The 24,049-nt window shown below is 42.0% G+C and overlaps 1 protein-coding gene across 7 annotated transcripts in view; it reads right to left on the bottom strand.

The window, feature by feature from the left end:
* DLGAP4 (DLG associated protein 4) overlaps positions 1-24,049 on the bottom strand; it is a 326,608-nt gene that overhangs the window by 16,631 nt on the left and 285,928 nt on the right. Inside the window, exon 1 of one of the 7 annotated variants that reach the window (XM_077929223.1) lies at positions 18,709-19,001. The exons of the other annotated variants lie outside the window; for them this stretch is intronic. Coding sequence (XP_077785349.1) covers positions 18,709-18,759 — 51 coding nt within the window. The 5' untranslated portion in view covers positions 18,760-19,001. Of the gene's footprint in view, positions 1-18,708; positions 19,002-24,049 lie in introns of those variants that run through there. 7 annotated transcript variants of the gene reach the window in all.

Here is a 24,049-nt window from a genome sequence, read left to right on the forward strand (position 1 = left end):
CAATAGCTACTCTCTCAAAATAGAATTTTATTGCTCACTATGAAACACAGGAATGATTGCAGCTTTCTAAATTTAGACAAGGGACTAAGATAATCAATTCCATTTTAGAATAATCCATATTTTTTCAGTGATGAAAAGATCTCTGCTTGTTCAGCCTCTGAATGCCTGAGCCTCTACTGAGAATACTGGCTGAAAAGTCTTTAAATATATTTTAAATTCATTAATTATTTGCAATATGCAGCACCTTAAAAAAAAAAAAGTCTGTTCCCTAAAGCACATAAATGAGATTCAGGACTGGTGACGTTTGCCTTTGTACAGGGCAAAGCTGCAAAAATTGTTTGCTTCTGTTGCTACAACATCAAAGGAGGAATAGTAATCAGTATGTAGCCCAAGACACCTCTATTCCCAATTAGTGATGACAGCAGTTCTAGAAATTGTGATGACAGCACAGAGCATAGCTAACAAGATTCTGTGAGAAGCAAAGAAACTGGGAATATATAGATGAAATACTGGGTTGGATTCCAAAATCCAGTCGGTGGAGTTGTGCTGATGTAAAAGGCACCACTGGTGTCTGTAATGCAAATGGAAAGGAGGCATTGTACTGACAATTCACCCCCTCCATTACAGCCCCACCATCACCTCTTAGGCTGTGCTGGAGGGTCCACCAACCTTTCAAAGCAGATGGGTGTGTGTTCAAGGGGTGGTGTTGATAAAATCGGTGAGAAATAGCACCTAGCACCTTCCATTAGTTGATCCTCCACTGGATCAAAGACCAGTCATGGAAGGAGTCCTGTGACTGAAAGGGCAGCTTTGGACCCATTCTGCTATATAACCTTATACTCCACCCACTGCAGCCTACCATCTCATAATTTCCAAATGGAGGAGAAGATTCAACAATCCCAAGCAGCAGCTGCTACTAAGAATACAAGTCAGTTTCTTTAAATCCATTTCCCCCCATTTTGCTACGCTAACTAATGTTGGATAATGGCTACGTTTCACCTTAAGGCAATTAGCAACATCTCCTTATTTTTGGAACAGAAGATCAATAAATCCTAATACTTATAAAAGTTTCTCTTCTTCTATCTTTACAGGCAACATATTTTATTTTCCTCTGGGAGCTCCCACAATAATTTCATCAGCCTACAAAAGGAACTGACCTACATTCTGCCTCTCCCGTTGCTAGGGCCTATATCAGGTTTCTTAACAGCTAACTCTTATTTCGGCTACCTTGATTTCTTTTTCTGGAATATCTATTTGTCATTGTTTTAAAAAAGAGAAACAAGCCAGCACTTTTGAATTATTCCCAAGGAAGTTGGCCGCAAGCTAAGGAATATTCATAGTAAATCTTTGTTTCTATGATCAACACACCTATTTTCATTACTTTGGAAGAAATGCCATATCAGTATTATTTGGGGATGGAGGTTATATCTTGGAGTAGATGGTGGGCGGTGCAAGTGTAATTTCTGTATGAAGAGGGATGCATGTAAAGAAAACCAGTGTGGCGTAGTATTTAACAAGTGGGACTAGGAGTGAGGAAACCCAGATTCAAATCCTCTCTCAACCATGAAGTTCACTGGGTGCCTTTCGGATTAGCTGTTCTCCATAACATTCCTTGGTGGTTGGTCAGGCTGGGAAAACAACAGAGTAGGAGATGGGGAGAAGAAGAAAAGGCTGCATACTACACCTTGAGCTCTTTAGAGTAAGGGCAGCATAAAAATGTAATTAAGTAAAATACTGTCCACCTACAGTAAAATGGGCTGGAAAAGAAGAAAGGAAAGAACTGGGAGCTCGCTTAAGAGTGTGCTCTTGATTCTTTCATTTTAAGTTGGGTAACCTGATATCATGGTGATGTCATGCGACTGACAGGTGGATGGTGCCACCCACTTGTCAAAATAGCCACAGGGGTGGGGGAGCTCTTCTGGCTCACTGGCCAAATCCTGTTCCCCACTGCTGATCTAGCTCTTCCTCCATCAGTGCTAACACACACCAATGTGATCTTTTAATGCATAATAGCAGTGAGCTGGCTCTGTCCCAACCATGAGTCACTCTAAACACAGGATGAAAGAAGCTTCACTTGGATGCCCGGAAAGGAAAAGAAAAGCTGCTGGAGGGAGCTGATGTTTTGAGCAGTTACTTACAGGATATCATAATTTGCTCGATGAACTCTACTCAGCTGATTTCAATGTCCTCTGCAGCAGGTATCTTCGACCTTTTTAGACTCATGGTCCACTTTTAACCCAAACATACATTTGGGAACCTATTTCTTTATATTTTACCATATATTTTCATGATAGTAATACCGCTTGTCCTCTGCAGCAGGTATCTTCGACCTTTTTAGACTCATGGTCCACTTTTAACCCAAACATACATTTGGGAACCTATTTCTTTATATTTTACCATATATTTTCATGATAGTAATACCGCTGTTGTGACCCACCCGCCAGCCAAAGACCTTTTCAATCAGGACAATGTACATTTTGTATTGACACTCCCCCCCCCCAAAAAAAACCCTCCATGTGAGCACAGGTGTGTGGTGGTGTTGGAACCTGTAGCAGCAAAACCAGAATCCTATATCTGCTCCAACTGCCATAAAGTATGTCTCTTCTATATCTGTCTCTACAACCACAGCAGGTGCTGAAACTCTCCAAATGTTTGACTTTACCTGCAAAGGTGCACTCTTCCATAGTCTCCCAGGTAAGACGTACACCAACAAAGATTGTCCCAATTTAATTTACCAGCATTTTAATTGTTCCTGTATTTTCCTTTTATGCACACAATGACCCGGGAAGAGAAGTCTTTTCTTATGGAAGGCCAATACAGTGGTACCTCGCAAGACGAATGCCTCGCAAGACAAAAAACTCGCTAGACGAAAGGGTTTTTTGTTTTTTGAGCTGCTTCGCAAGACGATTTCCCCTATGGGCTTGCTTTGCAAGACGGAAACGTCTTGCAAGTTTGTTTCCTTTTCTTAACACCGTTAATACAGTTGCGACTTGACTTCAAGGAGCAACTCATAGCACGCGGTGTGGTAGCCTTTTTTGAGGTTTTTGAAGACTTTGGTGATTTTTGAAGCTTTTCCAAAACTTTTCCGAAACCGTGCTTCGCAAGACGAAAAAACTCGCAAGACGAAAAAACTCGCAGAACGAATTAATTTCGTCTTGCGAGGCACCACTGTATAGAAATTTGAAATAAATATTTAAATTTTTTTTTTGTCCTAACTAGCAGAAGTTAAGAGTTATGCAGAGTAATGACACCACAACTCCCTCCCCGCAAGAAGTATGCTTATCACCCAGTCAAATTTGAAAGCTGTGAGTGGCTCAAGGTCACCCAATGTGCTTCGCAAACTTGAATGAGGATTTGAACCCTTGTTTCTCAACACTCTAACCACTATACCACATTGGCTCCTAGGTCAGTGGCTAGCATCCCTTTCCTAGGTAAGGTGCCCAGGAAAGTTGTCACTAACAAGCTTGTTACTTTTGGATGAAACTGATTTTCTTCAACCATCTCAGTTAAGGCTTCAGGTTTGATTTTGGGACAGAAACTGCCTTGATCACTCTAGGAAGGAGAAAGCAGGAATGAAACACGGTTGATTTCCTTGGACCTCCATTGGCCACAGTACCTTTCTGGGAAGGCTATCTAAGTTGAGCGTTGGAAGCACCACTTAGTGGTGGGTCCCTTTCCTACTTGGATAATTGATGCCAGAGGGTAGTGCTAGAGGAGCGTTTATTGACCCCTTGGCAGTTTTACTTTGGCGTCCTGCAGGGTTCTGTTCTCTACTCCTTGCTGTTCAACACCTACACAAAACTGCTGAGAGAGGTTATCCAGAGATATGCAACTGACACTCAGCTTTCTCAAATTCAGGTGCAGCTGCTGGTGTCCTAAACCAGTGCCTGGGCATGGTAATCGACTGTATGAAGGCAAATGAACTGAAACTCAATCCAGACACAATTGAGATAGTGTTGGTAGGTGATTCATCACCTGAGTGAATGGATTTCAGACCTATTCTGAAGGGGGCTGTACTGCACGCTAAAGAATATCAGATACACAGTTTATAGGTGCTTATTCATCCAGCATTGCCATTAGAGTCCTGAGTGGCCTCTGTTGCCTGGAGTATCTTTTATCGGCTATTACCATATGTAAATTGAGATAACGTAGCTACAATTAACCATGCATTGACAACCCATCTATATTGCAGTGAGTTGTACAAATGGCTGCTTCTGTTTTTTACAAGGGGCTGCTTTTGAAAATAATTTGGAAACTGCACTTAATCCAAAATAGGCCTGTATGATTATTAACTGGACTATTAGCTCATATTATGCTAGTGCTTCATCAGCAGCACCAATTGCCAAGCCTGTCTCCAGACACAGTTAAAAGTGTCGGGCAACTGAAACCTCAAGATCTGCTCCAGGCTGTCAAGGAGTGGGCCTTCTTAGTGCTAGGATTCCTGTTCTATAACACCCTTCCCACAGAAGCTCATCTGGCACTTTCTTTAAGTGCATGCAGGTGAAGACTTTTCTCCCAGGGTTTAAAATCCAATTTTAAAGTATTTAACTAAAAATATACAGCACATAAACAGTGGTTAACTGTTTCTATTATCCTCTCTGTTGAAAAATGTTTATGCTGCAGACTGTTGATTTTAATACTTTGTGTTTATAGTATTTTATCATTTGCATTGTGAGCTTAGGAAAGAAAAAAAGTGTTATTGGGTAATGTTATATAATCACAGGAATAAATGCTCTCTGAATAAACACTCTGAACAAACATTGCATAGTGTGGAAACATTATAGACCACAGCTGAAAAATCATGCCACCAGCATATTAAGATAGCAAGTGAACAATTTTGGCAGAAGAGAGCAGATAAAATTCTTAAATCATATGCCATTAACCTTCAGGGGCTTGCTTCTTCATTCTGGACTAAGTGTTTAAACTCTGCTCAGTAAGGAACCCAAAGAATGACTATACTAGGACAATTTTCTCCCAGGGAAGAAGTGTCACAATTAATAAGAAACTATTTAGACATTCAAGCTACCAAGCCATCACCTGGAACACAGTTATTCAAAGAGCAAACACTAAATTTTATTTTTCTAATATTGGAAGCCCTTTTGCATCCACCCTATTAATTTAGAGCAGGTTTACAATCTGCAAGCTGCTCTGAAGTCTGTGTTTCTCACTTGGAATCCTAGTTTAAGTTAGCAATTCACATGAAACAGCAGTAGCGGATGTTGCAAATACCAGAGGAGCTGACTCAGCATTGCCTTTGTTAAATTAAATGCAAAGTTTCCCTTGCTTGCCACAGTTTGAGTGATCACCCATTATATGCCCTGTACAGAACCAAGGAGTGTAATTGTATCCGATGTGGCTTTTGCTCATGAAAAACTATCAAGGGTGAAGAATTTTGCATCAAGGCCAGAGCTTCCTTTCCCTAATCTCCAGAAAGGAAAACTACAGACAGATGGGTCCAGTCAACAGCAGGAAAGCACGAGTCAGTTTCTAGGAAACCACATTAAATTTAATTAGCCATTGCTTCCCTATAATTGGGGAGAAAGTAGAGAAGTTTTAGATCCCTGCATTCCATATACTCTCAGTTGATAGACATTACAATTTATAGAGAGATCAGCAAGGGAACTTTTTCCTCTGCAAGAAAAAAAATACTGACATGCATTCTTTAAGAAATCAGCATTAACAGTTTTCATTGGGAGTTATGATGAAATTTCCTTTTGTAAGTTTGGATCATACTTTGCTACGATTTTGATCTTTATTGTGGTGCTCATGTTTTGGTGGGGAGGGGCAGAATTTGTTATTTTTAAAGTAGTGTTGGATGAGCAGTTTTAGGAACTTTATTATTCTCTTGGTTATTTATTTCTGATTTTAGCTTTTTTCATTTCATGTAATTGCTGATTTGCTTTAAGGCATCTTTTTGTATAAAGCAACTAATACAATAAATAATAATTATCCTTGCTTCAGATGTGCAGAAAGAAACCTTCTAATACTATAGAATGTTTTGAAACAGTCATAGACCAGCATTGTTTTGCAGTAAATGCAGCAAATGTTCAGCCCCCTACTCCATTCACAATGACACAAAGATACTGAAAGCTTGAGTTGAGCAGTCTCCAGCAAAATTTTACTATGTGAGCCAGACATATTAGAAATGTGCAATTTAAAGCAACACATATCTGGGTAGGAAATATGAATGTCAGATTCTGATTGCAGAGACACATTTTTCCACTACCCAGCATTATTCTAAGCATTCTACACTGGACAACAGAACATGAAAGGGAGGTATTTTCTTGAGTGTTTTATTTGTGCCCCAGGAAAAGTTTTCATATATTTTTTAAATAACAAGGTTTAATGTACAATCCAAGTTTCAACTAACAAAAGACAAGCATCAGATAAAAGCCTTTCCCAAGCATACCTAAGACTATGACTATATCCCAAATGGCAACAAGCCAAATCTTTTTACAGCCCAATTTCTCCTTTACATGTGACTAGTACAAAATGTTTCCCTAGATTCAAAATATTAAGACTCTCTGCTTCAAAGTTTCAGACAGGAGAATCTTACAGACGTTCAGCCAAGTAATTATAAATGCTTTACATATGTGCCTATGGAAGATGCTCAAACATGTTTAGTGCACCCCCAATCAAAGCAACAAACTCCTCATTTGCACACTGCACAAGGCTGAGCTACAGCTGTTTTTGAAGATATAACACTACACAGCAAAAGGCTGGCAGTAAGCAAACTCTAACAAATGTTTCTACTGCCTCAGTCAATTTAGGGGATCCAGCTAAGTAGGAAATTAGACTGAAAGGTCATTTCCTCAATGTGACATTCCTGAGACTATTATGTGTCTACTTTTTTCATTGCAGTGGTCGAGTCAGATCCTCCCCCCCTTCCTTTTCTGGTAATGGGCTTTCATCCTGCCATTATGAATTTGGAGTCTGCTCCTTGAGTTACTAATTTTTTAGACTTTCATAAAGAGCAAGTAGCTTCTAAGAAGTTTTGCCACCACCACCATTTAACCTTCAACATAAAAGGAGCTTTTAAATCCAGAGTGAATCAAGCAATACCACTGCCTTAAACATTCTCAAACATTAAGTCAGAAAGGCTAAACTAGTGCCTACAGTTATTCACAAATCTTGTTTACAGAGGCATATACATAGCAAAAAAGAACAAAGCATTGCAGTTAACTTCAGAATGAACAAAGAACTTGCTGCAAACCATTTTGAAAGCCAACACGTTTCTTCACATGTAAACATTAAAATTTTTGAGAGTAGCTCCCTCTTTTCTCATTTACTTAAGAAAACTCAGACAAAACAGGTTTCTTTTCAACATTCACAGAATCACAGAATTGTAGTATTGCAAGGGACCCAAAGGGAGCTCAACAGCTTTCAGAATGCTAGTCTGGTGATGTATTTAACCTCTACCACTGTAGCTTTCCTTTTGGTACTATAAACTATCAAGACATCTATCTAAATGTCTGTGCATTTCCACACAAAGCTATCAAACATTGCTCTTGTACTCCAAAATAAAACACAAAAGGTTTTTTCTTAACCTGAACATACAGGCACACAACACAAAGCAAAACGAAAAGAGGCAATGTATAGGATAGGTCTGCCTCAAGACTCAGCTTGATACATGGATAGTTAAGAAACTCTGAACATAGCACCACAAAAGTGTAGCTATTGAAAATGTAGGCTCACCTAAACTTGGAACTTACCAGTGTCACTCGGGATGAGAAACTAGCAAGAAAGCAACAGAAAACCTCAGCCCTATAAACAGCTACATTGCTATCTCCAAGGAGACCATCAGCAACATAATAATGAGACTACAGTGACCAACAGCTGTGATGTATCCTTTATTTTCTTTCTAAAAAGAAGAAGAAGAAAGGAGATGGCTATTTGCTTCTTGCCCGTGACTTCCCTTCCTCTTCCCACCCCATGCACACTGAAAATTATCTTCCAGTCACCTAGCTACAGAAATAAATGTAGACACCACCACCCCAAATCAGAAATAGGAATTGTACTTCATCCAGCACCTTCCACAAAGAAAAGTACATGAATGTTTCTTTTGAAACAAGTTATCACACTTAGCTATACATAGGAGCAGAGTGGTTCATTTCCAAACGGCTTTACTTAATATCATATCAACCATTTTAAAGATTTGTTGCCAAATATTTTTTCAGCCAGGCAACAGCATATCACAATGGTTTGCAAGCCGTGGCTCTTATGCCAAGAGCTGTTCCTCCAAGACAATAGATAAGGAGAAAGCAGACAGACATTACCTACTATGTGCTCATCATACCTTCCCCTCCACCCATTTAAGTGCTGCCTTATGTTCGGTGTGACACAACACTATCTACCGTAAATGTGGCTTCACTAACCTGGTGCCTGCCATATGCTTTGAACTACAACTCTTACAGCACAGCTGGGGCTGATAAGAGTTGTAGTCCAAAACACATGGAGGGCACCAGGTTGGCAAAGACTGATCTGAATGCTAACAGATGTTTCTTGGCATTAAGATGCAACCTGTTGTGCAGGAATCAAACTCTGAGCCTGGTTATACCATGGCACAGTAGTCAGAGCCCAAACATTCCGTTTCTGGCACAATTCATAGATCACTTGAAGATTCTATTAATAGTTTAGACAAGAATGTTATATGCAAGTTATGCTTGCAGAGAACCACCATCCCAAATAACTTGACTTTTAAACATTCAGTACAAAAAGCTTCTGGGAGATACCAATTGCTTCCATACAGGAATCTCTCCCTCTGTTTATGGATATAATGGGGTGGTGGTGGTTAGAGGCACTAAAATATTGCTAGTTTTCACAACTGTTAAGAATGGCACTTATTAAATGCAAATGAGAGATACTTTTTATGGATACACCCTTAAATACTGTATACAAATCTAAACAGTTACTGACTGGATCATTCCTTTTTCCAAAATACTACTTTTCAGTACATGTGTACTTAATAAATATAAAGAAGTGAACAGGAGATGTGTGAAGTAGAGAGACACATCTTGTTAACTAAAACCTGTATCTCCAGGAGAGTTTGAAAGATGCATTAGGAAAAACATACATCAAATTTGTTTTAATGGGCATGTGCCTGCACATTACAGACATGCACTTTGAACAGTTTTCTAGACTCTTCCCTATAGTCACCTAAAGAATTAAACATAAAGGAATGTAACATGATAAAGTCACTAAGCAGCTTGTGAAAAGCGACTGAAAGACAAAATACCGCCAAGCATACTTTTGGAAACACAGGATATTTGGAATTCAAAAGACAAGAGGAAATATGTCGTTTTAGGGCTGGTGGAATGAGCACCATTTCACTTGGGCTTTCCAATTCTTGTGGGTTTCAGAATGACATAAAACTGCTGAAATCCCTTGAAGTGTCTTTGTTCCCAGCTACAACTATATGCTATCTCTTGGCCAGCCAAATGGTTGGTACATTCCAAGAAATACAAACTGGGTTCCAGATGGCTGTTGCTTAGCAGCAGCCCACATGCTTAGTTGCTCAGGGAACAGGTTCCTTGCATTCTCATTAGACAGCTGCCTACTGAAACTGCTACGTAGTCCTGTCTGGGAAGATTTCTCATACTCAGCTACAAGCTGAGACAAGGATTTCAGTTAGAGCTACAGAATATGAAGAATACAACAAGTTAAAAAAAGGACTCCAAAGCAATCATCTGACCTCAAAATGGTTTTAAAGCTTGGACATGCATCTTATTTCATCTTACAAAGCAAAATGGAACAACGTTGCCACCAACATCTATTAAACACTCCAGACTGGAGAGTGTGTGATAGAATTTGCCTGTAACAACGCATTATTCATCCAAACAAAAAGCCAAAATAGCAACATGTTTGCCTGGAGCTATAAGCACTGATGATCAAAATGTTTTCAAAATATGGGAGCATCACCATGAGGAGACTCGGAAGACAAAGAGCTCCTAGGATTATTTGGCATCAAGATTTGCTAGCTTGCATCATATATGATATTTACAATTTTCAGTGCAACATAACTGTGAAATGTTTGATATCCAATGAAGGACAACAGTGTTGAAAACAACTTTTTTCCATTCCATTCCAGACTGATCCTCTAATGCATGCGGATGCAGGATGAAAGATAGACAACAGGACTTTGACTAGAGCCTCCTTCATAGAGGTGGTAACATATATGCTTTCTGAGCACAAAAGGGCAACAGCATAGAGTACTGCACACAGTTCATAGACAAGTTAAACACGAGACAGGACTGATTCAGTGTATTACTCACCCATAGGATTACCTGGTTAAATCAAAAACCCTAGAATTCCTTTTATTTTCTGTGATACATATGAGAGACAGGGTTAATACCTTTAAAATTATCTTAACAATTATTTCCACAATGGGTCTTTAAACCAAGTTACTCAGTATTTGTTCAAAAACCTTTATTTGCATAAAATATCCTCAGTTCATCAACAGCAGCACCTGATTTTTTCGCACTGGTGTCCAATGAAGCACCCCATACTTAGAATTATGTGTCAAGTTTCAATGTCCCATTACACTACTGAGGATAACACAACTGAATACTAGGAAACCAGGTTTACAGATTTAAGACGCACAGCGAGAAGAGAAAGGAAAACACTGCAATTTGATCTTGGATGCCTTCATGCGGTTTCCTTACCAACTAAAGTTCTCATGAAAGTTAACTTTAGGCAACAACGCTACCCACAGTTACATGGGAGTAAGCCTCATTGAATTTAAATAGGAGTTACCTCCAGGTACATAATGCATTAGATTGCAGGTGTAATCAATAAGAAGAACTCCAAAAGTGCTTAGTAGTCTTCTGCTTTTAGAGCAAATATTGAAAAAGAAATATTGCTGCTTGGTGCATTCAGTGGGCTTCTGTCCAGCCTTCAGTACAATCATTGTTCCCTTTCTCCAACAGTATGCCCACTGCATGTTTGGAGGTGCATGTCTCCCCTCTACATTTTACATACTGACCACAGCAAATGCTGGTGGACACACAATGTCCATTACAGAAGTGTAAAACTAATGGAAACAAGTTATTTAGAACTACACTGGATACAACCCAAAGTTTCCAAATATAGAAAAAGTGTGGAGATAATCTATGCCTAGCCTGAAAATGATAGTATTATTTCTAATGGAGAGTGCTTACGACTAAGCGCCAGTCAACTGCCCAATGGATTTAGAGCCTGAAATTGCAGAAAGAGGTATATCTTATCTTTTAAGGATCAAGCAATAGGAAAAAACTGTACACTTACTTGAGATGCAACTAATCCTACTATCACACTGAATGACATCCAGCAGATTTTCAAAATATCTTCAACTGGAAATAATACTTATGAGAGTTCTTCATGCAAGAGAAACACATCAAAGAGCTTTGCTAGAAAAATAGCATTGCAAGGTCCTTGAGAATGAAAATGAAACCCATTTGTCCGCTAATTTTACATAGCATTTGCTCATTTTGAGAATGCAAACAAATTAAAAATACAATCTCATCCAAGGGAATACAAGTTAGAATTGAAGAGTCTTGAACTATGGATTCTTTCATAGTGTGGGAAGGCAGAGGTGGGCATGATTCATGTAAAGGGCTTTTTAATCAGTTCCCACTCTGGATGGTTTTTAGAAACAGCATTCTTTTAAAAATAAAAAGAATAAGCAGGAGTTTCTTCATGTTATTATTAGGGAAGCCCATCAAAAGCGATTTCCTTTTGTTTGGGGCTTGCTTCCTGACTCACCTCTGATCTTTGTTTGTGAGAAGTGCTAAGAGGTTGGGAACCCCAGATTAGATCAAGACCACATGGTGCAGGCTTTTAAAAAACCCTTCTCTCCTGTGCCATTTTCCTTATCTATCTTGTTCTCCCGCTTGAAGCAAAGGCACATGTTCCTCGCCCCACCCCAGGCAAATGCTAGCATGGGAGCAGGCAACTTATATTGTGAAAATACAAGAAGACAGATTTAAAACCTTGCCAGTACTACAGCCTCAATCGAATGGGGATGGGGGCTTCCCCATGGCTGCATTTTAACTCAAAACCACAGGAGAAGTTGTTGATAAATGGCAATTATACGATCTCTTAATTTTCCTATTATGTGGATACTGTTTGTTATTGTAACTTCTTTTTTTCTATTTATAATTTGTGTTTAGAAAATCCAATAAATGTGTTTGTGGAGGGAAGCACAGAGGAAATCTGATCGTGGATCTCCCACTGCCTTGTGTAGTTTGGTCTTCACAACGCCTTTTCATCTTATTGAAAATGATATGAACCAATATTATTTAATAATCTTTTGAACATATGCCCACGTCACACAATTTGGAATGCGGAGTTTTCCATGTTAGACTGGAATAACAAGAATATAAAGTGATGACAGCATCAAAGTAAAATTGCTCTAAGCTCCTATGTATGCATGCGCCCCAACTATGCTAGAATGTTTTTGAAGTTGGTTCCCAGCCAAAATGTGCCAAATTCAAGTTCAAACTAGCTGAGAGGGGGGAAACAGAGTGGTGTGATGTATGCATCACTTTGCTAAGGCACAATACCTGTTATTCTTAAGGAGGAGGTAAAGTAACACCCTGGACCCAGGGTATTTGACAGCTACTGTCTAGTTGCCGATACACCCTTTTGGGAGATAGTGACTGAGAGGGCAGTGACAACCCAACCCAAGCACTTGGAAGAAACCAGTTATCTGGACTCATTTCACTCTGAGTTCACACCTGGTTTTGGAAGTGAATCAGCATTGGTTACCCTGACAGGGACATGGTAGTGCAACCCTGGCATTTTGCTTGAGCTCTCAGTAGCTTTTGATAACGTAGTCACTGTATCATGCTGGACTTGCTCAGAGGGTTGGAAGTAGGAAACACTGTGTTACAGTGGTTCTGCTCCTACTTTTAGGGTTGGTATCAGAGTAGCACTGGATGATTGTACCTTGGTGGCTCAGCTATGGAGTAAAACAGAGTCCCATATCATCTTCAGTGCTGTTCAGCGTCCATATGAAACTGCTAGAAGCCGTCATTAGAGGATCTGAAGCACAACAACATCATTATAGTGATAATACTCAGCTTGATTTCTCCATCTGAATCAGGCATGGCCATACAAGTTCTGGATCGGTGTCTGGATGTGGATTGGTATTTGGGCACAGCAATGGGCTAGATAAGGGTCAATAACCTGACGTTGAATGCTGGCAAGGGTTCTGAATGAGTAGGTATGTAGTCTGGGGGTGCTCCTGGAACTATTTTTGACTTGGAAAGTCCAAGTGGCTGTAGTGGATAAAAGCATCTTTTACCAGCTTAGTGAACTATGCATACACAACCTCAAGACTTGATTCCAATTTGCTAATGGGCCAGGTTTAAGGTTTGGTATCAACCTACAAAGGCCTAAATAATTTGAGACTAGGAATCCAAAGGAACGCCTTCTCCTGTACAGACCTTCCTGGTCATTAGGGCCATCTGCTGAGATCTTCATGGTTATGTGGAAGCTCATCTTGCAGCAACCAGGAAGAGGGGTTTTTTTCCTGTGCATTGACAGTGCATGCTGAAACTATATGTCTTTACTGAAGGCTTTGCTGGCTATTGACAGCAGTCATTTGTCATAATTTTTATGTTATATTTTGAACTGCCTACCAAAGCTGTTAAGTTTATTTTGCTGTTATTGTATTTTAATGGATTTTATTGTAAGCTGCCATGAGATGTTTTTATGATATGTGGTATGCAAATAGATTAATGGATGCAAGGTCAGAAAATGGGGAATGTCCTGGTGTCAGCTTCTTGGGCTCTTCATCAGATTCCCCCCACACATCCAGAAGTGCAGGAAGACACCTGGTCATATCAGAGACTTTAACTCCCAAGACACTCCTGCAGGGACCCTGGGAAGCCAGCTGTGGATGTTATACAATCCATGACATCTTCCAACCCTTCTGTGACCTATATGGATAAGAAAACCAGCACAGGCTGAAGAATCTGGTACATGTAGGTGTATAGATTTGATGCACTGCACCAGTGTCACAGACCCCCAAGACAAACACGGATGCAGTTTATTTAAATTCCTTCTACCTCTCTAATAAAAGGGTATTAATAGGCCAATTATTCCCTATAACTCACTTTTCTAGCTTCGTTACCCAAGATTGAAAAAATGAATAAGCCAGTTTTTACAACCACACTAGCTCATCCTTTACGACATGCAGCAAGTCAAATCACATTAGTGTCTGTGACCTCATCACATTACACAGGTCTTGGCAGAGAGTCCAATTCATCATGTGAGTAAACATGACGGCTGCAGACTCTGAGATACTTATACAAGGATTGTTGAAAGGAAGTGAATCGGAAGTGCTTCTACCGTGTCCTACGCTCTTCAACAAGTGAAAATGAAAACTTGGAAGAGCTTAGCAAGTCTGCTACTAGTCTGTACAGAGGCCAAAGTCAATCATGTATCAAATGCTGCCACTGGAACTCAGCCTAACAGATATTTAAGACAGTGCACAAACAAATGTTTGTTAACAGAGCTTCAGTCAATAAACAGCAGCTGAAGGTTTTTGAGTTTCTGCCACCTTCAGTAAGCATGGCCGCAAAAATAGAGGACATCTAATATTTGCCAAATTGTGTAAGGCCTCCACCCAGCCCAAAAGTGTGTAAGTGCCTCCACCCAGCGCAAATTCCAGAGTTTGGGAAGAGAACTGCAACTTGGCTAGATACCATATTTAATTCCATTGAACCCACTGAACCATTTCTGCAATTTTGCAAAACCAGTCTAAAATGAGAAAAAGCTTAGATGCAGAACCAGACACCTCCTGTTCTACACATTCAATGATACCACAAGTTTGTGACATGACATCACTAACTGTTTCTGTAGCAACTGTTTCCGACAGAAATGAATCAGTCAAACAGGAGGTGGCCAATTAGAGAGCAGTAGAACAGGCTTTATGGGCACACAAAGACTTTGTAACTGACAAAAATAGGAAAGCAAATTATAGAACGTACAAATAACTTAATGAGCTCAATCTAATGGGTTTCAGGAATGCCTGCTATATTTAGATCTGCCCAACTGTATCTTAAAAAGCAAAACAAAACCAGTGTTCCATAATGGAAATGGTAAAAGCTTTAAAATACATTACTAGTTCCTGTAAGCTCTCTCTCTGTGTGTGTGTGTGTACACACACACACACACACACACACACACACACAAAACATACACAGAATACATGGAAATCTCTATAGTCTTTGTGGGGGGAAATCCCCTGGCTAGGAGAGCAAGAAACAACCTCCTTTCCTCTGAATTCTGATTTCAAAGAATTTTTTTAAATTAAAAACTACATACTTCCTAAATTCGTTTCCTTGGGGTTTTGGGGTGAGGAGGGAAGGGAACAATGCCAATATATTAATCAGTACTGTTCTATGCCAAGTGAGCAAATAGCAGGTCCAAGCATTTCAAAGCATGAGAATAGAAATTAAAGTAGTATTTTCTTGTGCACAAAAGTTGCCTGGCATAGTGTCCTCTTTACTGCTACAGGCTGGGACCTACAAGGCAGAGAAAAAGCCACAGCAGTAGAACAGTAGGATGCTCCACAGGATCGGAGAAGGGCTGAGTGGGAGAAGACGAATGTGCTGCTCAGGTGAGCTGATGATGAGCCAGGCATAGGCCCCTAAATCCGGATTCTGATATGCAGCTCTTAAGCTTAAGAATCTGGGGAACCACAACAAAAATCAACCCATAATAAAATACCCAACAAGAATACGATCCCCAAGATATACTACTGAAATAGTTTTGGGGAAGGCAGAATAAAGAGGCAGACTGAACCAATGGGCTGCACTATCATAACTTATACCACACAGACTCTTCTCAAATCCACAAACTCTGTCTTGCTCTGTCTTTAGTAGATGAGATTGCTTATACTACTCTTGTGTTCCATGGACACATGCAGGTGAGCAAAGCGTTTTTGGGGATGGTAATGTCCTTAAAAGCAACAACACAACAGACTTCAATAGTACTGCAGCACCTCAAAAGCGTCACCAACGAAGGCTTCTGATAAAATGCTAAAGTCTTCTAAAGCTGAGAAACACCATGCAAATCTTATTTTATAATAAGTGTGTGTATTGAATGAGAGAGTACACCCCCAAGAACCCAAGATCCAGTAGAGAAAAGACAGAAACAGGACTATGCTCCTGTTTAGTTTTAGTAGCTCTAGCCAAAAGCTATACCTCACAACAAGTAATTAGGATGTTAAGACCTCAGGGTGGAGTAGCAACTTTGCAGTTGCAAAATTAAGTGGCGCTGCACAGGGTTGGGCAAGAAAAAAAACCATTTCATGTATTGGCTATAAAGGACATACTTTGCAGCTAAAATTCAAGTTCATACAATGCTAATTTCAGATTGTCTGGAAGTTTAGCTCACATAATTGTAGGCTCTCACTTGTTCAGTTCTCAAGAGCTCTGGACTACAAGGCAGACTTATTTCAACAGCATCAAACATACCTGAAAGTATCTGCAGGAAAGTGTTATGGGTATGAGAAATCCCATTAGGAATAGTGTTGGTCTACATAGGAAATTTATTTTGAGTTATCACAACCTAAACTTTGGAGACAACATCCTGTAGTACAGAAGTTTCACAGTGCAAGGGGGAGCAGTTAAGGCAGTGTATAAAAGTAAGAGAAGAAAAGCTGGAGCGAATTAATGCAAAAGGTACAGTGTTAATGCTCCTTTTATGAGCCTATGACTTTTTTGTCCTATCCAATGATGAGAGGGAAGAAAGAACTGAAGGAATACAGAAACACTTACCTTATTTAATGATCTGTTCACAGACACTCAATCAAAGGGAGTGTATCTAGAAATAGAAACTGCAGAAGAAAGCAGCCTCCATACCTGAGATTGACAAAAATTACTTAAAAGCAAACTCAGCCGTCATAAAGGACTAGCCCAGTTCTGTCTTTGGACTCAAAAATATACCTCAAAGCTTGTGCTAATGAATAATGAGACACTACTGCATGCAGTTATTTCACTAGAAATCATGACTTCAGTATAAAGAACAAGACAGTTTGAACCACATTTGACATAACATGAAATTCAGTAGGCATTAAATACAAAGTATATTAACTACTGACAGCACTGTGGTCAGTAAACACCCATGATGAACTGAGTTCAAAGGAGTTTTATCCCCATGCTCTACATGATGAATTCAAGAAGCACATAACATCCTATTCTGTAATGCATCCTGTAATGGAACCTAAACAAATATAACTGAAATAGCCACGTATTCTTCCTTGCTCACTCCTGCTTTTGCTTTTTGCTCCAGGGGCAGGGACCTGTCCTCTGACTTGCTGTCAAGTGCCATGTATGCCAAAGGAGGTAAGACAGGGCTGCAATCTGAAGTACACTTAATTGAAAGTGCACCCCACTGAACACAGGAGCAAACACAAAGTGTTGGAATGAGTAAAATACTGCTGCATAGTTATATGCAACTGAAATGCCTGCCAATGCCACCTTCCACTGACACCTATACAAAAGAAAAGCTATATATTTATGTAAGTAAATTCTGTATTTACAAACTGCAAGGGGGGGGGGGGGAGCTCATGTAAAAGGCAAACTTAGATGGGATACAACTCAGAAGCAGCTACTGACAGTTACCGGTACCTAAATACCAAGTTGGCAAGACTGCTTGAAGCACCTAGTTTAAAGATGGGGACACAGGATTAAAGAACACAAAAATCTTCTTGAAATAATATAGAGCTACTGTAGGTTGAAGTTTGACTCATAATGTACATGCAACGTATGTTTGGCAGGTAATCACTAACCAGTAGCATGAGTCAACTTTCCCTTTAAATTGTCTCAGTATCATAAGACTGGAAATTATGAAGGAGTATGCTAGAGGGATGGAGTGTGATTTTAGCCCAGTTTTCGCTAACCTAGTACCCTTTAGATGTTTTAGACTACAACTCCCATCAACCCCAGCCAGCACACACACACTACTAATACTCTAGAGATGAAGCAGATGATTGCTTTCACTTTTTGCTTTCAGTTTTTGACATAGTCACAACCCTTGGGAGTCAAGCTCCTTTCACTCCTCCTAAGCTACCACACTTATTAAGAACACACGGTTAGCTCACCGGTAATTACATTGCAACACAGAGACACCATTAAAACACACCCTCTCCAAAACATTAAAAGCCTGAAAATGGCAAACTAGGAAAGTGACTTTACAGGTTTCTGAAGAATGAAAACAGAATTCTACATGCAATCATTTAAGGCTTAAAATGACATGTCAAAACTGGCAATTGTGAAATGTTTTCACTTTTTAAAAAAGGCAGTCCTATATTGTAAAATAAGATCTCTCCCCCCCCCCCCCAATCTTATAGGGGCTGTGGTTACAGTTTAAAGGTATCCTAGTAACAACAGCAGCGACCAAGAAATGCCATTGCTCTGCTGTGGTTTACCCCGGAAGTTTGTTTTTATTAATTATAATTATATACGCTCCCATCAATACACATCTCTTGGGAGCCGATCACCAAAATTAAACCTAATTAAAAATCAAAAGTAAGAGAGAGAGATAGATGAGAGAGAGAAAACAAACCCCAACATACCCAAACGACCTCGTTTCCCCTCCCACAAAGGCAGCCCAAAGCAGTCCAGATGCAACTACAGCGGCGGCTTCCAACTACCGGGTGGCGGAATTTAAAAGGCCCCACTCCCAAATTCCTCTCACAACCCGCGTGCTTCTTCTTACCCTCGTGGGATTGAAGCCCAGAGTGGCGCTTCCCGGCCGATAAGTTTCCATGGAGAGAGAGAGAGGAGAGGAGGGCAGGGTGGCCTTGCCTGGCTGCCCGCCGGCCCACGGGTGGCGAAGAGAGGCAGGGCAGGCACCGCACTGCCAGAGGCTGGGGAGAAACTTTCCTTCGCCCTCCTCTGTTGAGTCAGACGCGCCGCCTCACCCCAAGGAGGGACAGAGGGAGGCGCTGCTCTCAAGCGCCCTTCCTCCCCCCATTCACCTCCGCCGGCCTCCACGCTCGCTTCCCCGACGCGCCCCGCCCGGGCCCTGCCTCCCTCAGCCGGCGCCGAGGCGCTACTACGCCGGGGAGGAGAGGCTTCTTCCTCGCCCGGCCTGGCCTGGCTGGAAGCGGCACCGGGGCCGGCCGCGAGCCCTGCGTTGGCAAGGCGGGAAGCCCCGTTTCTCCGCGGGACACAAACGCCTACCTCGCCGCCGCTGCTTCGCGGCCTTGCTGTAAAGCCGCCCCTCAGCCCCTCCGAGTCCGGGGCTGGCGGGATCCGGGGCGAGGCCTGTGATGGCGAGACGCGGGTTCGAGGCGCCTCGCGGTTGGGGCCCAGCCCGGAGAGTAGCTTCACGCTTCCGACCCACGAGTGGGTGGGAAAGCACTCAGGGACTCCACGGAGGGTCCCCCCCCCCTGGCCGCCTCTTCGGAGTGCGGTGGGAACGCAGCCATTCAGGCCTTTAATTACCCAATCTATGGCCTTTAAAACTGTGTAGGGGAGGGCGGTTACTGTTTTTGTTTGTTGCTAAGGTTTGCATTTTCGTTTAATTATATTGTCTACCGCCCTGTAATCCTCAGAGGAAGGCTAGTATGGGAATTTCAGGATTCTGTCCCAGCAGAATCTGTTTCACTGCTGGTGAGAAAGAAGGTGGGGGGTCAGCATCTATTGGTAGGACTCTGGGCAATCTGCAGTTAAGATCATCAAGGATTTCTGACTTCCATTTTTTAAAAAACTGTTTTTTGCTCTCCAAATAGGCTGCCAGAATGAAGAAAACGGGGGGGGGGGGGAGGAATGGCGTTTTGCTTCTGAAAATGAATTCATGGGCTGAAATGTATATGCTCAAAAAGTCCTTGATTGTTTTGACCTTGTTTCCAGCTGACTGGCCTCAAGGTTGCAAGGGGAGGGGGGTGTTGATCCCACCTTCATACACCCCTGGGTTAGGGGGTAGGTAAGATTTGCAGTAGCCCATTTTTGGCAGACCTCCTCCTAGTGGTTTCTAGGATTTCCCAAAAATCCTGAGCCAGGTGGACCTTGGTTGATCCTGCATTTAAGATGCATTCACTGCTTTAATGCTCATTGTTTGCTACCCTGGACTTCTTTGGAAGGGTGGGATATAAGTTAAATAATAATAATACTATAACTTACATGTTTAAAACCTAATCTACACATGCAGAATGAGATTTTAAATTAGAATGCCACCACAGGCTTTTGAACACTCTCATGCAAAAAACACAAGCTAGCATATCAGGGAGAATGGACTGTAGTCTCACCCACTTCTCACCATGTTAGTTCTATCTCAGAAAGCTCTTAGCACACGTTGTGTGCTGTACTGGAAACCAAGACCAAGCAAGAAAGCATACACAGGATAATTTATCACAGATTAATTATGCTGCAACAAGCAAGCGATTCCAACTAAGTCCTATTGCTTTCTGGCAGAGCAATTCAAACCCCATCTGGGCAAAGGCAAGGTGTGATGAAGCAGCAATCACCACTGCAACTGCAGCCTTGTTCATTGTTTACACCTGCTAGGACAGAAGGTGGAAAGACAGGCAGAGTGATCATGCCTGATGCCATCAGATTATGCCAGTTGGAATGGCTCCAGTGGATTGTAGTCTGTTCAGTCCTTCCCTGCTTCCACAACACCCTATTTTAGAGCTTTCCAAGTGCTCTGCTGCACTTTCAGTAGGCAGAACGGAGTGCTCCAGGCCAGCAGACTGACACAAGTCAGGAGACTGACACCAGCTTTTCTAGTCTTCGCACCATCCAGCACCCACCTCCCAGTGCAGCAGATCAGAAGTTTGGACTGTAACCAAATTTTGTCATGCAACTGGTGGTGCAAGAGGTGTAGTTTTAAGTACATAGTGCATGTCAACCCACTCCTGTCATACGATAAAGTGACAAAAAGACTTTTGAGAACATAGTTACTATTCTTTCACGACTGACAATATCCTGAAGCTCGCCCCTATTTGAATTTTGACACTTTTAGTATTTTAAGTTTGCTTTATTACATGTATACCCTGCCTTTCCTTCAAGGTACTCAGGGTAGTGTATGGGAACTTATTCCATTTTATCATCATCTGCAAGGAAGGTTTTATTTATTTGATAGATTTATATTGTGCCCTTTCTCTAAAATGGAGCATAGGCAGCTTACAGCAATAATAAATTACCATAATCAAAAGAAAATACTCAAATAAAAACAATGAACATCTGTGATAAAACTGTAGAACCTCACCACAAATACTACTTCAACATCTGAATGCCTGGACAAGTCCAACTCCTTTTACTTATTTATTTTTTGCAGTGGCTGAATATCAAATGCCATTTGGGAGGGAATTTCAGAGGTGAAGGGCCACCACTAAAGTAGCCCTGCCTTATGTCACTTGTCCTTTCAAATAACAGTCAGTTACTCAAAGCCACCCAAGAGAGGACAGTTTTCTCAGTTGTCTTGGTCCAAGTCCAACATAAACCATACAGATTCCCCAGTGAACTGAATAGGCCAAGTAGGCCATGGTTAATCCTTTGTAGTGCTTTGTAGTTCCAAAAGTAAGTAGTAAGGCATTTGCAAGCCTCAATTTTGAAAGTATTTGAGAGAATAGGTTGACAAGCAGAAGCACAGCTGCTACATTCTTGTTCACTGCTGTCATTAGGGCACCTTATGGAAACCTAGAATCTTTAAAAAGCACTTGTTTCATAAGGATTTTAAACAAGCTAGTAATAAATCAAAACAGGGTGTTAAATTTTGACTACAGGGATCTTCCTACAGCCTTAAAAGGACTTGAGGCAGGACCATGACACACATTTACATACAAGTTTGCTAATGCAAATGTATAGTGCAAATTAGGCTGACTCAGAGGGAAAGCTGCCCTGTAAGTAAATTCAAATATGAAATAAAGGGGAGACATGGGGATGGATGGACACCAGATCTAGGGTCTAGTACAAAAGATCCAGGGCCCAGCCCCCCCCCATACCCCCTCCCAACACCATTGCTTGACCACTGTATTTTGTATTGTTGCAAATAATGAGACCCCGAAAAGTCATTATATCCAGAAAGAACAGGTGGGAAAATAAGAGACAAGGTTTCAAGTGCAGCACTTTTTAGATGTGTCACATTTTAGGGCAAATTGGACAGGTGTCTTCTACACAAACAAACCTGAAACCTACTTCATTATCTCAGTCAGAGCATATTGTAACTAGGGCTGGGCAATGTTAGATTTTCAACACCGTGATGTATCACCAGCTAGACATTGCGGTTTGGCAATATTCTGCGATGTTGAAACAACATCCATTGGCCCATCCAGCTAGAGGCAGGGTGAAATTGCCACAGCTCTTGACGCCGGAGCTGGAACCCTTTCACCTCAGTGCCTTGCAGGAGGGCCAATGCAGCTGGCCTAGGCCACTGCTCAGCTGGGGGTCGGGAGGGCTCCCCCCCCCAGCTGAGCGAATCCTGACGCCTCAGCAGCATTGGGCTTTGCTCAGCTGTGGCGTAGAAGCCTCCCCCAATCCCATCTGCAGCATCAGATCACTCGGATGGGGTGGGGAGGCTTCTTCCACTCTGCATCTGAGCAATCCAACACCGCAGCAGCATTGGGCTTTGTGCAGTTGGGGCGTAGAAGAAGCCTCTCCCGCCACCCCCAGCGATCCAATGCAATAAAATAATAATAACAATAATAATAATAATAAATTTATTATTTACACCCCGCCCATCTGGCTGAGTTTCCCCAGCCACTCTGGGCGGCTCCCAATCAGTGTTAAAAACAGTACAGTGTTACATATTAAAAACTTCCCTGAACAGGGCTGCCTTAAGATGTCTTCTGAATGTCAGGTAATTATTTATCTCTTTGACATCTGATGGGAGGGCGTTCCACAGGGCGGGCGCCACTACCGAGAAGGCCCTCTGTCTGGTTCCCTGTAGCCTCACTTCTCGCAATGAGGGAACCAGGCCCTCGGTGCTGGATCTCAGTGTCCGGGCTGAACGATGGGGGTGGAGGCGCTCCTTCAGGTATACAGGACCGAGGCCGTTTAGGGCTTTAAAGGTCAGCACCAACACTTTGAATCGTGCTCGGAAACGTACTGGGAGCCAATGCAGATCTCTCAGAACCGGTGTTATGTGGTCCTGGCGGCCACTCCCAGTCACCAGTCTAGCTGCCGCATTCTGGATTAATTGCAGTTTCCGGGTCACCTTCAAAGGTAGTCCCACGTAGAGCGCGTTGCAGTAGTCCAAGCGTGAGATAACTAGAGCATGCACCACTCTGGCGAGACAGTTCGTGGGCAGGTAGGGTCTTAGCCTGCGTACCAGGTGGAGCTGGTAGACAGCTGCCCTGGACACAGAGTTAACCTCAGCAATGCTGCTGAGGTGTCGGGGGTTGCCAGTTTCACAGAGCCCCCACCCCGCTGCCAACTTGGGCAAGCCAGCACTGGACAGGGGGCACCATTAAATGCTTGGCTGAAGGGAGTGGCAACCGGGTGCCCCTCGGCGGAGCAGTTTAAAGATGTGGAGGGAGGAACAAGCAGTATAGGCACCACGCCATTGCAGCTTGTTTCTCCCTCTGTGCTGTATGTGCAATGACCGCAATGTCAGTTTCACTCAGCAGTATATCGCTGGTGAAACAGCTGCGCTTCCGAGTCCCTCTGCTAGCAGCAACCCCTGGACGAAGTTACACTGCTAGCTGAGGGACACAGGAACGTGGCCGTTTCATCAGCGATACACCGCTGAGTGAAGCCAACATCACGGTCTGCTCCTCACACCAGTCCTGGGCGGTATATTGATATACTGCCCAGGCCTAATTGTGACCTACAGCAAACTAAGTACTTAGGCTGTGCTCCACTTGTTTCTAGACACAAGTGCTTTTGAAGTTCAAGCACATTGTTCATGCAGAATGGAGGAAATTTATACCACCACTGTGAATATGGCACCTGCCACAAAGTGGAATGCTGGGGCAGTGTATAAAAGCCTGTTTTGAAGGTATGCAATTTTTACAGCCCATTCATAGTTAAGAGAACCAGAGTGACACCTACTGTACAATGCTTGGGTTGTAAGCAGAGGCTGCAACAAAAGGCTTTTAGCAAATCGGGAATAT

This window comes from Podarcis muralis, chromosome 5 (assembly GCF_964188315.1).
Source record: "Podarcis muralis chromosome 5, rPodMur119.hap1.1, whole genome shotgun sequence".
NCBI classification, from domain to species: Eukaryota; Metazoa; Chordata; class Lepidosauria; order Squamata; family Lacertidae; genus Podarcis; species Podarcis muralis.